The sequence below is a fragment of the Streptopelia decaocto genome (genome assembly GCF_964273445.1).
Source record: "Streptopelia decaocto genome assembly, chromosome: 2".
NCBI lineage: Eukaryota > Metazoa > Chordata > Aves > Columbiformes > Columbidae > Streptopelia > Streptopelia decaocto.
Genome location: NC_138655.1, coordinates 156,642,214 through 156,657,200, shown reverse-complemented (window position 1 = coordinate 156,657,200; position 14,987 = coordinate 156,642,214). Strand labels below are relative to the sequence as shown.

The window sequence follows — 14,987 nt, the reverse complement described above, 5'->3', positions numbered from 1 at the left end:
AACATGTTGGCTAACTAAGAAGGGATTGTAAAGCAACATGTTTTATCCAGCATCGCAGTGGGACAGGAGGATGCACACAGTCTGTTGATAAAGCCAAACAGAGGAACAGGAGCTTGTGTGGCCTTGGTAACTATTGGTTGAGGTCCACCAGGACAGCTGGTGAATACTGGGTGAAAAACATTCTTGTCTTACTAAGTAATGGAGACTAACCCACTGCCGTACATGGTTAAATAAGGCATGTTTCTTTTTACCAACTCTGTGTTTTACAGCTGAAAATCCAAAGAGCTCATTTAACAGCAGCTTTTGCATGCCAGCTGGTGATGCCTCCACAGGTCTGCCACAGTGAGAGGAGCCAGAACTCTTCAAGCACACAATGCAGGAAAAAGAATTGAAGTAATCACAGATTTTGAATTACTGGTATTACTTTACAAAGAAAAATGCTGGCATGTACCCTCCTGCCTCTGCATAGCATAGAGTGTGTACAGACATTCTCAAAAAAAAGGAAAATGTATAATTAATCATCACCCAGCTAAAAGAAGTCTATTAAATTAGTATTTACCCTTAACATCAACTAGCTAAATAAAAGGGCAAAGAGAATAGCTGAGTTACATCTTCTATCTCCCATTCATTCCAGGCTGTAAATCTTACGTTTATGAATAATGTTGGCTCAACTTTTCAGGCAGCAGAAGCTCTTGGTTTTCCCATAAAGAGCGAGTTGATCTAACATTAGTGGAAGGAGTATCCAAGAAGAATAGTGTTGAGACCACACGGGTATTCTCTCTCCTGCAGTAGCTGGCAGCAGTACTGGGGAATGCCCAGCCCCACCAACCGGAAGGAAAACTCAGTGGAGTGCAGGAATGGAGACATGATGCCTGAAAACTCTTTGGAGGGTGCTGTAGGTTGAACGTGGCTGGTAAAGTGCTATTTCGGATGTCCCAAACCCCATATATATATATATATATATTTTACCACTAGCTAAATGGCTGCAGATACCTCATTTTAAGAACTCTACAACTGATGTGCCAGCAGCTATTCAGAAAATAAAGAGACTAATGTTTCACAGGTTTCATGGAGGGAGTGGTGATCTGGCACACTCGTTGAAGTAGCACTTTAGATGCTGGAAGTTAATTAGCCTCCTCTAATTTATCTAATATCATCAATTCTTGGTCTTTCTGACCAAACTGCCAAAAGCATCCTAACAGTGTTATTTTAGGAAATGACGTGACTGTCTATAGACATTAGACTGCAATCCTTCCACTTTACACATATTTTCAAAAAGCAAAAGGGGAAATACTTACTGTCACTGCTGACTTAGGCTGAGCTTGTACATGGATCCCTATGGGCCAAATACCACAGGAAGAAGAATGGGCTTATTGTTAACTAAACTAGGTCTCAAAACTTGGTGAGTCAAATGATCACACTCCTGTACAACATAGAGCAAGTTGCTTAAACTCCAGCCATCTACCTGAATATCAGTACTGCAAGGACAACATCGCTTCCTCTCACACTACTCTAGTCTATAACATCTACCAAGGCTTTATATACTGCAGAGATTTTTTCTTCACTAACACATGTATGCTTACACATGCACAGATTTCCAGCTCAACAGCGTTCAGTCATGGATGGAAAGAACATTCCATAAGATGCTTCTGTATCTCAATGCCGCACAGCAATGAGTTAAAAATAGATCATAGTTTACTAGTCACAATGCTAAAAAAATGAAAAAGTGAGACAAAAATATTATTCTTTTGTACTTTGTGTGTGGAATACTCTTTATGGACCTCGAGCTTCAGCTGTTCCTCAATGCAAAGCCTAATCAAGGACTTTACTCTGTTGCACCTCAGGCAATACAGCAGACAGAGATTCAGATAGGTAGGTGATGATTTAGTGCTCTTGTCCCTGAGCTGACTTTCCTCATGCCTCTTGGTTTAGGTCATACTTCCAACACAGAAGCCGTGATTAATACTCAGTAACAGCAAATCCCCCTCTAATTAATTTATGCAGAAGGAATGACAACGCATGATGAAAGCCACATTCCAAGAAGACACAACGCTCTGCTGAGGAGCTGGCAAGCTCCCATGCACATTGCAATAGCACTGACTAAGTACCTTTTTTATGTCTTCCTCGTTGTCCCCTTCTTCCGCACACCTTGGTGGGACCATTGTGTCCAGTTTCTACTCCCATCTCGGAGCATGCTTTTCCCAGAAGTCTCTACACCACACGGCCAAATCCAGTTTCCCTCCCCAGATGGACACTATGCTTTTTGGGACAAGATCCAACCAACAGTGGAGCTAAATTCAATGTGCCTGTGTAGTGGCTGAACAATATTTAGTCTCAAAGAGTTTCCCTTGCCCAAATGCATTCCTTCAGAGCAGTGAAGCTGTGCAGTCTCCCTCCTTGGAGATACCCAAAATCTGATAGGACACAGTCCTGAGCAACCTGCTCCAGCTGACCACAGGGTCAGCAGGAGGATGGGACAGGACAATCTCTTGCAACCTCAACTATCCCATGATCCTGTAAAAAACACTTGTTAGCAGCTATACCTTCTAAAGGCCACACCACCAAAAGCAAGACAACACAGGCTTAGCAAACATATTAAATATACACCTGTTTAAAGGTATATAACTGTCCTGAATCTGTGGAAACTTGTCCAAGATTATGGCTGGGTAGCAAAAACAGAGTCATTGCGATACACTTCAGAATTCTGTCCATAACTCCAGGTGTCTTTTCCAGTTTCCATGTAGAGTCCATTCAAAGTAAGTGGCATGCAGGAAACAACCCATTTCTTCCACTAGACAGGTTACAGGCAATGCCGATGGCATCTGTTTAGTCCATCACATTCTTACAACTACAACTACACCTTTTCTGAGGAGATGTGTCTTCATTGCAAGGTTTCTTCATCCTTGGATTCAAATTTTAGCCCTGTTCTAGCTCACCAAGTATTGATTTCTCTAATTCCTCAGAAAACATGTTTCTAAAGTTTTCTAAAGGCATCAACATTCATGTCGCTTCCACAAACCAGGTCTGAACATCGATGATTCATAAAAGACCACTAGTAAGTGTATAGCTGAGCAGGAAAATCCCGTGTTTTGTAGTGCTATAAGCCAGCACTCTGATCGCTCAGCTTTTCTTTCTTCGGCTTGCAGAATCAGAGTATTTTCTCATTTTCATTGTTCCAGCAGCATTACCAGTGTGAAAAGATAACTGAAAATTGCACAATGCCTGCCATGAATAAATGATGATAAAGGCTTTATAACATGGCAGATAATGCTTATAGTGTACACACTTCCTCCTAATGAAACTCCAGATCTATGAACGTGTTCTCCAGCAGCTTAAAAAAGGCAGATAGATCTACCACTCTGATTGCAAAAATAGTTTAAGTCTTCAGCTTATGACATGGGTTCTGGTTTTGGAGCAGAAGGTCACAGGCACCTTTTGCAATAATGACCAGAAGGTCTGAACAATCATGGCGGGTTATATAAATGACAACCATGAAACATATACTGCAATGCATTTGCTCTGCATCCCACTAAGTCACGCTTACATAATGTAATTTACTGTCATGCTAAATTATATGAAAGTTTAAAGGACACGACATACCATTCTATGAATCTTCAATGTCAAAAACTGAAATACCATGTTATGTTCTGGTTCTCTACTGCATAAATAATGCTTTCATGCTTTAAAGTTTGCAAATGTAGTTATATGCAAGTGATTTAAGAGAGACAGTATTGCAGATGCAAACACTAAACTGAAGCATAATATTCCAGTTCCTGCAAACACCTAAAGAATAAACACAAAAACCAGTCTGCAGTAGAAATATTCATACACACCAGTGTCTCAACTCACTGCTGGCACAAGAAATAATTCAGTAGTAGTGCAACACTGTATTGCCAAACCACCAATAATATTTTATAGTTATTGATGGCATCTTATATTGATGTGTGTACAGAAGTTCTCCTTTCCAGAAGAAAAAACATACTCCATTCAAGCTGCTTTTTCCTTTTGGCTTTGAAGACATGCGTAAGTCTCCCTGTTTGTTACAGCATAATACTTTCTGCGGTGCATCTACAGTGCAAACAATAGTAGGAAACTGAGACAGCAGTTCTCTGCAACCAGATCATGCCCTGAAAGCAGGATAATTGTCGAAGCCTGGTGATCAGGCCAGGGTAATGTCACCCACAAAGGGTTTATTTCTGTGCCAGACAGACAGATTCTATGACATCTCCGGTCTGCTACTGATGTCATCGTGATGCTTCATTTCTCTTGTAACCAACTCTGCTCTTTCATTATTCCCTACGCATGAGATGGCTTTTGATATAAACTCAGCTCCTCTTCAAAGGGATGAGAATTATATGTGGGACTTCACGCAACATTAATATCCATAATTTGGTCTACCAACAGCCATGCTGATACAGTTTTGGCTCTTTCCTACTCCATGCCGAGCCAACACATGACTGTCCATAGCAGCAACAAAATGTTAAATCCAGTTCTCCAGGTCAAATTCTGCTTTCAGTTGCACCTGAGCAGCTCCTTTGAATGCCATGTGGTGCCCAGGTGAAAACTGGGCATAGGCTGAACTTTGCAGGTCTGTGAACAGGCACCAGAACCTGCCAGGTGGAGATCATGACTTTCCACTCCACTCCTGATCCCTCTAGCAGCAGGACATTTTCTTCTGTTTCAGAAATGGTGTGAGTCACCTTCCAGGAGGCCAAGAGTCTCACTGTCCACATTTCTGTGAGGTTTCTTCTGCATTCATGACTTATTCTTCCAAGGAAATTCATGTTCCTCTGAGCTCACGGGCCTCACAGCATTCACAGGTTGGATGAGACCATTTAGGAGCAAAATCTCCTAACAGAAACAGCAATGCTTTAAAAAAACAGTACCTTTCAATAAGCTGATGGCCACTTTGCATTATGCTTTAAAACCAAAAAGGCAGAGAGCTGCTTTAGTTACAGTGGCAGCTATTACAATTGCAAACATGAATCTTTTCTTTGTTTTCCATCAGACAGATTCAAAGTGCCATCTCAAAGCTCCTGAGCAAATACCTCCTGCCCTTTCAGATCCTTGATATATCAGCTCTTCAGGGAGGAAGCCAAATTTAAACTTCAAGGCCACAGAGGCTCAGGACAACTCAGAGTCTGCCCTATGAGAGCACAGGGGAGGACAGTTGCAGATTTAATTTTAAGGAAACATGTCTCTCTCCTCTGTCTCCCTCTCACCCCACCTCCTTTTCCCGAGAAAACAAACATTTTTTTAATTCCTAGATCACATTGGAAGCTTATTCCTTCATCTCCTTCAAAATAATTGACCAGCTTGTTTCCCGTCCGTGGCTTCCTAAAGCAAACCTTAGACTGAAGTGCTGTTCTCATCAGCCCACCCAGCAATGACCAGGAGACAAGAAGCACTCTGCAAAAACTGTGACAGAACAAAATCATTTCACAGTGATTTATTAGGCATGCAACCACTAATGACTTTGCAAGTGTGGAAAGCAAGATGGAGGGGACTAAGCCAACATTAGCTGTCAAGAGCATCATTGTCATCTCTTTGGTTAGAAATATTGAAGCCATCTGATGTTTCAGCCTGGCATCCTGACATAACAACAGGCCTGGAAACAGCAGTAAATTTGCACATTGAGGAGTCTGTTCAAAATCACAAAGGCTGATGAAGAAATGGGAGAAAGTGTGCAGATCTGTTAGTTTGTGTGGCATTGAAAAGAAAGGATCACGATCTCCAAGAGCATCCTTCCAGTGCTTCAACTTTGTCAGGGATGAAATGTTAATACCAGAGGTAACACTGAAATAGGCTTTTATATTAATTTGCAGACGTTATTTTGTTGTGAAAAAAATCTCTTTGTACTTTTGAATAAAAAGTCACCTTGTGAGTATTTGGGAAAAATCCAAGCAAGTGCTGAGGTTCTGCAGTTCCCACGTGCGGGGAGCAGCAGGTGCTTGGCACTTGCCATGGTGAAGCTCTTGAGACAGGTTCTGCCCTCGGTTGTACTGCTGTAAATACAACACAACTTTGCTGGCACTCACTGCATTATCCCAGCTGAAATTCATATAAGCAGGAGCAGACAGGATGACAATGGTAACGTTAACGTTAGTACCGATCAGTTTTGCAAGACGACAAAAGAACACGCTGATCTCACTGCCGTGGGCTCCTACTCAGCAGACAATTGCATCCCATCTCAGAATAGAGTTTTGAAAATGTTCAAAGTAATGTGCAAGCATTATCTTCTAATGGCTTAAAAAGGAATTCTATAATGTTAATGTCTTCATATTACAGCTGTGATGCATCTAGGGAGCAAAGGTTTCTGTCTAAATCTGTAGCAGCTTGCGGGGATATTTGGACCAGACATTTCCATTTAAGCATCTCTAATTTCCAGACTTCAGAATATGCTGCTGGGAAAGATGGAGGTTGATATGACCTCTACTTTACAAAAGCTCCTGCAATTTTATTATGGTCCATCTAAATTACTAGCTTGTTAGTTGTGTATTTGAGAAGAAAAAAAGGAAAAAAAAAAAAAAAACACAGAAAATAAGAAACAAAAAGCTGTTCAATCAGTCCAGCAATTTAGCAAACGCTTCCCTGCTGTGCCCACAGAATACAGCAGCCTCCACTTTCCTCTTGGCCACTGAATGATGAGTGGAGGGCACCTAGAAACCCACCTGGCAGGAACGTGGTGGTCTCCCACTGTTCCCAGAAGCAAGGTCTGAACACCACCCACTTGTGCCCAAGGAGACTGAGCACAGAAAGAAGGTGAAAATAGAGTGTTTCCAGACACTTTGTATCATGTCTTGTTCCTGCTTGAGAAAGGTGCACCTGAGAAATGCCCTCAAGTGTTGAAAGGCACAAAACCAGCCTTCTCAAATTGATCTATTTTTTCCCCACTGTCGCAGGCAAACCCGAAAAAATACAAATATGTGGGAGAGGGAAGCAAACCACACAACTTTCTTTCCAGACATGCCTATTACTCCACAATCCCCTAACCTAATTGTAGTATATTTTGCAATATTCACCTTTTTTTTGCACAATATTTGTCATTACTTTTTCCGTCAGCATTTCTACGTGACTAATAAGTACTTTTTAGGATAGTCTGCATCACAACAGTACCTTTCTGTCCCACTGTTTCCTCTTTCAGAATTGACTCCTCTCCCCCCTCCTACTCAGACCTTGCTAGTCCTTCTCTTGTTCCTAATTTGAAGATCTCAATGAGCAAGAATTACATGTCTCAGCAATAAACACGATCTCACAGCAAAACAAAGAAGAGGATGAACAAAATAAAAATTACCGTCTGGTGAAAGCTCCCTTGATAACTACAGCTACACTGACAGGCGCCACTGAAATAATAGGAATGATGCTTCAAAACAACAGCCAAGAAAACATTAGGAAAGAGAAAAAACAACAGTCTAAATGGATCTTTTCAAATGCAGATTCCACTGTCAAATGAGGAGAACGAGAAAAATGTTCTTTCTTATGGCAAAGTCATATTTAAACTCTGCCAGATAACAGAAAACCACCAAAAATGGGAGTACAACCTGAAAGATCCAGGGCCAAATAGTCCATTTCAGGAATGCTAGAATGATGCAGAATGGAACACAAGGATCATATTCGGGGAGGGGAGAGGAGGGATGGAAGGTGTTACCTTGTTATCAAATCTTGAATTGCTTCCAGCTGGGTGAACAGTAAAATTTGTGTTGACTTCAGTGCAATATCAGGCATTTGCAGGCTTGTATCTGAATAACTACCACTACCTAGTGACAAACTGCATCACAAAGAGGCCAAGAGATTAGTGAACATGAAAAATTATGGCCCACTACTAATGATGCTCCAAGACAGAACTAAGGCAACACATGAAGTGAGGCTGTCTATGGGCTTAGGGATGCAATTAAGAAAATGCATCAGCCTTCCTCTGTCAATAATTCTTAAGTGTGAACAAATTATTTAGGTACTTGTTCCACCTTAGCTTCACAACCAAAAAATAGGGAAAAATACTGGGTTGGTCAGAGTTATCTGGTGGTCAGAAGGTATTTCAAGAGCAGCAGATGTATCCTGTAAAATCCTGCAGCAACCGCAGCATCTCCTAAGCTACCTGTGGCTCTTCAGCAAGCAGAAGATGCAGCTTCTCGGAGCAGATGTGGAGATCCAGCTGCACAGCAATCCCCAGCTAGACCGAGTCAGAGCTGGGGGCTATGGAAAGAGATGGCAGAGACAATGCAGTAGACAGGGTGGAAAAGAATAAAAAGGAATAAAGTGTCAAGGTGAGTCACGCTTTGGTGCGGTACATTTTACTTTCTTGATATTTTACATCCCTATTGTCAAGTACTACTGGTAACGTGGCAAAGATTATCGCCTAAAATGTCCAGTCACAAATGCACAGGCAATATCCATGTTAGCAGAAACAGCCCCTTTTCTCCTACTAAATGCACTCAGAGCTCCAGAAGCTTGGCTTAGGCTCCTGGGCTTGCACTCCTCTCCAGAGAAAAACAAAATCTGCAGAAGAACCATGTATTTCTACTCCTTTTTATTTCACATGCTCAAGACACCTAATAAATTCACTTTGCCTTCTTATTCTTCCCTAAAGCAGATGAAAAATTTAGAACCAGAAACATCATTTTGCTCCCTGGTGGCCTGGCAGAGACGTGTGGGACTGCTTCCCACTTTCACATACTGAGATTTAAAAAACAAAACAAACAAAAAAACACCCACAAACAAACACCACACAAAACAGATTGCACTAGGATACAGGGGCTCTGCCATTTCTTGCCAGAAGCACTGAAACCAAAAGCACAGTGGGACTGAGAATTAAAAACTAAATACTTACATAGATAACAAGAACATCCTAATAGTAAAGAAAATAAAGTTTTGAAAGGTATGTAAACTCTGGAGACAGAGCCAACCTTTTAGTACTCACTGGGAACAGAGAGAAAGTTTTGTTCTGAGGTTATTCTGTATCTATACACTATAGTTTCTTGCATGTTTCTTTACAGTGTGAACATACAAAACAAACCAGAGTAAGTGCACAGCCTGTGCGGCTCACTGCTCCGCTCCACCTTGGCAATACAACTGTCCTTGCTCTTTCGGCAATAAACAGACAGCTTGTGTCCAAATCTGAGTGAGCTCTGCGTTCCCCAGCTCCAGAAATTCAGCTGTGGATTAGTCCTGAGAGGGGGAAGAGTCTGTTTAAACACTGATTCAGCCACAAGGCACGGACAGTTCCCAGTCCCCATCCCTGGGGATGTCAAGACCAGCATGTGGGGGTGAACAGACATTTTGCTAAACCATACTGTGAATCTGCGTGTGATCAGGGTGAGACACACTGACCCAAACCCGCAGCCCAGGGCAGGGGAGCAGTGGTGCAGCTCAATTTATCCTCACAGCCCGGTGCCACGGGCCAGGGGAGCCCCCCATGCTCCAACCCACCCCAGGTGTGGAGGGCTTGCCTGTTGCACGGGCTGCACCCCAGCCTGGCATCCCCCAAATTCCAGACCTCACCAGCAGGAAACACCTCTCCCTGCCTTTTGCTGTGCTACATGTCAGAGAAAAACAAGCTCCAGCGCCCAAGCCACGCCAGCTGCCGAAGGGGAGGAAGAGCAAGGAGCTACTTACGGGGATGTGCACTCGCAACATGAGTTTCTTCTGGCTGGAGCTTTTCTTGCTGCTGGAGGCATCTTTCTTCTTGTCCATGGCAGTGCTTCCCATCCCTGCACCCCGACGTGGTGCTGGGCGATGGATCTGGAGAGGGAGGCTCCTCTTCCACCTCACCCCACCGTCCCACCGGCCGCAGTTACTCCAAGGCTCCTTTTTCTTTTTCTTTTCTTTTTTTTTTTTAATGGCCTTAGGAAATCGGGGTTGGGGGGGAGGATGGGAGAAGCAGAGGAAAGGGGAGGAGTTTCTCCAGCTCCGGCCTTTAATCCCCGCAGCGAGGTGTCAGGAGGGACCTTCTCAAGAGTATGAGATGCCCTTACAAACGCTGCTCCCTCTCTCACTCTTCCGCCCTTTTAAAAATATCCGGAGCATCCTGGGGGGTGAGAAAGTTTCCTTCCCCTCGCCCAGCCCGGCCGCGCTGTCCCCGTAAGAGAGGGGAAAAAACAAAACAACCCCCAAACCGCTCAAACGCCACAGAAACCCAAAAAGGGGAAGGCGCTGGGGCGAGGCTCCTGGCAGAGCGGCGGCCGCGGGGGGCGCGGAGGAGCGCGGATGTCCCGGGCCGGGCCGGCTCCGCGCCCCGCGGGCGAGCGCTGCCCCGCGGAGCCCAACGCGGAGCCCGGCCCGGGAGGGAGGAGGTGCCCGGGCGGTGCCGAGAGCCCCGGCCGGCTCGCCAGGAAGTGCACAACGAGCCCAGCGCGGCTGTTCCCCGCGGCTCTCCGCGGGTGCGGGCCGCCCCGCTGGCCCCTTGGGGAGCGGAGATTGGAGCTGGGGCTGCGCCCGCATCCTCCGGGCTGCTGGAGCACGGGGGTGGGCGAAAAGGCTGGGTTTCACCTTGCCAAAAACGCACAGGCGGCGCGGTTCCCTTCCCTCCCGACCTCACAGGCTGATTCCTCCCCTCCCTCCCCCCGGGATTTCTCCCGGTCGTGCCCTAAAGGAGGATTTTTTCCCCCAGAAGCAGCCCCTTCCCACCCCGTAGCGCTCCCGCGCCAGCAGCACCGCTGCGCAGCCCGGCTCTGCAGAGCCCAGCCCGGCTGTGCAGAGCCGCAGCCCGGCTCTGCGGAGCCCAGCCCGGCTGTGCAGAGCCGCAGCCCGACTTTGCGGAGCCCAACCCGGCTCTGCGGAGCGGAGCCCAGCTGTGCAGAGCCCCCGCCCGGCTGCTGCTCTGGCCCCGCAGCCCGGGGGCCGGAGCTGGGCACCGGGACCTGCCCGACGCCCCTGTCCCGCTCGCTCGGGCGGGGCAAAACCCCGGGGCTGCTGCCCCCTTGCTGCCAGGAAACTTGTGCCAAGGCCAGGAGGGCCCCAGCCCACCCTTGGAACATCGGTTTTTCCGCTCCTTCCGTCCAGAAAGCCTTCAAACGCGAATGCAAATTCAGCCGAGCAGATGACAGCCCGCGGGCAAATGATTTTGGCGTCACAGGGTATCAGAAAATTAAAAACTTTCAAAAATGTGTTTCACCTGTGGCTGCACTGGTTGCTGGCGTTTGGGAGCTACGGAGCAAAACCACAGCAGTGCCAGCCCAGGAGTGCTGTCAGGGCTGAGACTTTTGGACAGCAGAGAGATGTCTTTGCCTTAAAACTGCAAGGTTTTTTTACACATTCTGGATCAAAGTAGGAGTTTTTGTTTTGGAAGTGACTCGTCTTCCTTAGACACTCTCCACACCATTTAAAGCTGTCTGAATTTGACAATTAGACCAAGCCCGTTACAACCTTTGATCACATCATTTAAACACAAATTTTCACTGGGTTCGAATCTGTGCACGGATGTATTCACAGTCTACACCATAATTACCGCTATGAAATATTACAGGATTCTATAAAACAATGATTTATGAGCATTGAGAAGAGAAGGGCATGTGTTTTCCATGAAAAACTTCTGAAAAAATTTAGGATTGTGATGGCTATCTTCAAGAAATACAAGAATTCAGACTTATTTCCCTCCTATGAAGTCCCAGGATTTAACAGATGCAGAGCCAGGTCAGGTGTAAAGTCTGTAGCCACTTCTCTAAAACCACACAAAATCAAATAAAAATATTAACTATCTTTTTAACCTTATATATAACTGTTCTGTAGGTTCCTACAGGATGTCATGGAAGGAAACAGACCCAGAAATGAGACCACAGGGGTTAACAACTTTGTCACCAGAGCAGAAAGGGATATTAACGGCACATGGACAGAGGAAGGAAAATTTCCCTGGGCAGTAACTGGTGCCTGGGCCAGCCTGGGGGTGCCCCCGAAAAAGAGGAGCGGGGTCTGTAAGATGCTTTCTGACAACATTTATATAAACTGTTCTGCCAATGAAGTGCTGCTGCCAAGGGATATGGGAACAAAATCTGGCCTCTTAAATCAACAAGTGAGACAATTACTAATAAACCTGTCTACCAAAAAACTGTCATGACGTTTTTCATTGCTAGCGTGGTCTTGAAAGTTGAAAAATGGGGTAAAAAAGGTTTAATTTCTTTAGAGGATTTTAGCACTAGGTATTGTAAGCAGATCTCCTGGCTCTTCTTTGTCAAATCACCGAACATCTGAGGTGGAATAAAATCTACTATATATATAATCCATTCCATTATTTATGCAAATTGTTTTCTACAATAAGTTATTTTCCACATTTAGTATTTTAAATCTAAATTAATTCAATTTCTTCTGGTAGATTATTTATGTGAATAATGGTCAATAATGTAAAATAAGCTTTAGGAAGTAACATAAAGGCAGTATAACACAACTCCAAAACCTAAATCCCCTATGAATCAGCCTCTCCCCCATCATGGTATTGCCTTAAGCATATTTATAACCTTAATAATACTATAATGTGGGGTTATTTCTATTTTTCTCTTTTGGTTCTCTAAGGTCCCAAATATGACCCTTGATCCTCCAGTCATATTTTTAAACTTTTCGTTGCTGCTCTGAGGAGCAGAGACACATTTAACAAACAAACAAATAACTAAAAAAAGGCAAAATCCTCCTACAGCTGCTGGACTTCAGGAGCTTGACTCCCCATAAAATCAAGTGTTAGTAAGAACCTGCTATAAAATAAAGGAGACACCAATTATTTCAGACCATAAGACACCATGCTTTTATCTTCAGGGGACAAATGCAGCCATCACATGAACAAGCAACATCATACGTACTTTTAAAGAGAGTTGAAATTCTTTTTTCTGTGTTAAATCCTGCCAATTTGCCTACTAACAATCAGGTTTTCAGAGGCGTGTGAGCATCCAAACTACTAGTCACAAACAAATGGGTACCAAAATACTTTTGAAAATATCACCCAGAGCACTTAGAGGTTTCATGCACCCTCCAAGGGGACAGCAGCAGATCTCAAACGCCTATTTTGCCTCTCCCTAACAGCACCTGAGTGCTCCCCATTATCAAACCATACCTGGAACTCAGCAGAAGTACCACATGTGTTTTGGACTACACCCTGTCACAGGACTTGCCCTATTTATTCCTTAAGTACAGGTTGAGTCAATTTTTCCATGATAAAATTCCCAGAGCGCATTCCTAAGTTTATAAAATAGCCATAAAACTTTGCTTTGAGCCTTGGTTGTATTGATTGTAGTTGCCATAAGTAAAATAATATGTCACCAGGTAACTTTTGTGCTGAAATTTCACATGCAGTATATAGAGGGGTTTTTAACATTTTAAATTTAAATGAAGAAGTGTCTCTAAAAAGAGTGGTGCATGGGGAGAATTATGTGAGTTGCTGGTGGGTTTTAGATCTTTGTTAAAATCAGCATTTTTTGCTAATGCTTTAGTGTTTGTTGTTAGTAATATTGCCAAGCACTTATACATTTTATTACAGAAAAAAACTACCTATGAAAATAACTCTTGTTCTTTCTCTCCAGACTACATAGATTAATTTTACTGTGAGCATTTCACATAGATTTTTCACACTTGCAATCTATAAGTATTTTGCAGCCACTAAGACCTCCACATGTCCCATTTTGGGGACTAAATTGCCCACTATAAATAAAAATAACATAATTTCTCAGATCAACCACTATACATATATTCTTACTTGGGACTCTCAAACCTTTTTAAAGTCTTTCCAGAATTTAAAGACAAATCCTTGAATATCAATATATTCTGAAATTTGGATGCCCAGTAACTTGGCTGTTACTGGTATCCAGTATCCCAGCACCTGCTATGCTCCATCACAACTACTTTTCTCTCTATTTTCTTTATGCTCACCTTTGTCCATGTCGGTCTCTGCATTTCCTCTTCTCCCTGTTCCTTTCTGCTCTGCTTCATATTCCACCTCTCGTTCTCATCCTTCTGTTTTTGTTCTCCATCTTTCTCTGCTCTCCAGTTTTCTGCTCATATTTCTGAACATGCACAAAGTCGATCGCTCGGGTTCTGTTCAACACATTGAATAGATTTAGTTCAATCCTGCTGCATAAGGCGGCTCCTTAACTTAATGAACAGCACAACATAATTAACATGATGCAGTGTCAGGCTGCAGTAGTCCCTGCATGTCTTTTCTATAGAGGACAGAGAGGACACACACCCTGACATCTCTCTGCCCACTCTCACCTGCCACATGCTGACAGCGCAGGAGCAGTTCCCAAGTCAAGTAGAACACAGTCAACACGAGGAAATACCTGCAGACAGCTCAACTGCATTCTTTGCAGCAAAACTGCAATCAAAATGGTCTTCCACAGGGAAATTTGCCGTGGAAATGGCCAGCATGCCAGGAAAGCTTAACTGACTGAAGTAAGGTGAGATAACGAGGTTAATGAGAGAGGAATTTCTGGTCCCCAGGAACACAACAGCAGCAAAGGCTGCCAGATGTTTATGCTGAAGGAGGGAGGTTGTGTGCTCAGGCGGTCATGCTCTCTCTCCAGACTGCCGGTCACTTTCTGGTACACCAGTGATTACTGAAATAAATCCTCCTCACCTGAAGCCCAGCAGCACATGGTGCTGTTTGGAAGCTGCTGCTCCAGCTGAGCCATCCAGCCCTACAGCTCTGAGCATCCTGCTCACACCAGCTCTGCTGGGGGGCTGGTCCCGCCAGAGCTGCTGCCCTCATTCACCCACAGAGTCAGTGAGATGTCTCCTCATCCAGACCCTAAGTGGAGGAGAGGAAGTGAAAGAGAAGCAGTTTCACAGGAACTTTCTAAGCTGTTTCTTTAATTTAATCTCAATGCTAAATTCCCTCCAAACAGCCAAAGGCAGGGACAGTTTTTTGAGTTTTCTTTCCTAAAAGTGTCTCAGTTGCAGATCTTGTGCAGCTTGACAGTTGATCCCGGGTATCAAAAAGTTTCAGAAGTCTCTGTGTGAAATTAGTAGATCTGTGCAATGGGTCCACTTGGTATGTAGAGAGCCACAGCACG

At 44.1% G+C, this 14,987-nt stretch overlaps 1 protein-coding gene across 1 annotated transcript in view; it reads right to left on the bottom strand.

The window, feature by feature from the left end:
* The window catches only part of PRKAG2 (protein kinase AMP-activated non-catalytic subunit gamma 2), a 224,238-nt gene extending 213,782 nt beyond the window's left edge, over positions 1-10,456 (bottom strand). The window contains exon 1 of the mRNA XM_082044012.1: positions 9,613-10,456. Within this exon, the coding sequence (XP_081900138.1) occupies positions 9,613-9,705 (93 nt within the window). The 5' untranslated portion in view covers positions 9,706-10,456. The remainder of the gene's footprint in view (positions 1-9,612) is intronic.
* Between the last annotated feature and the right edge of the window lie 4,531 nt (positions 10,457-14,987).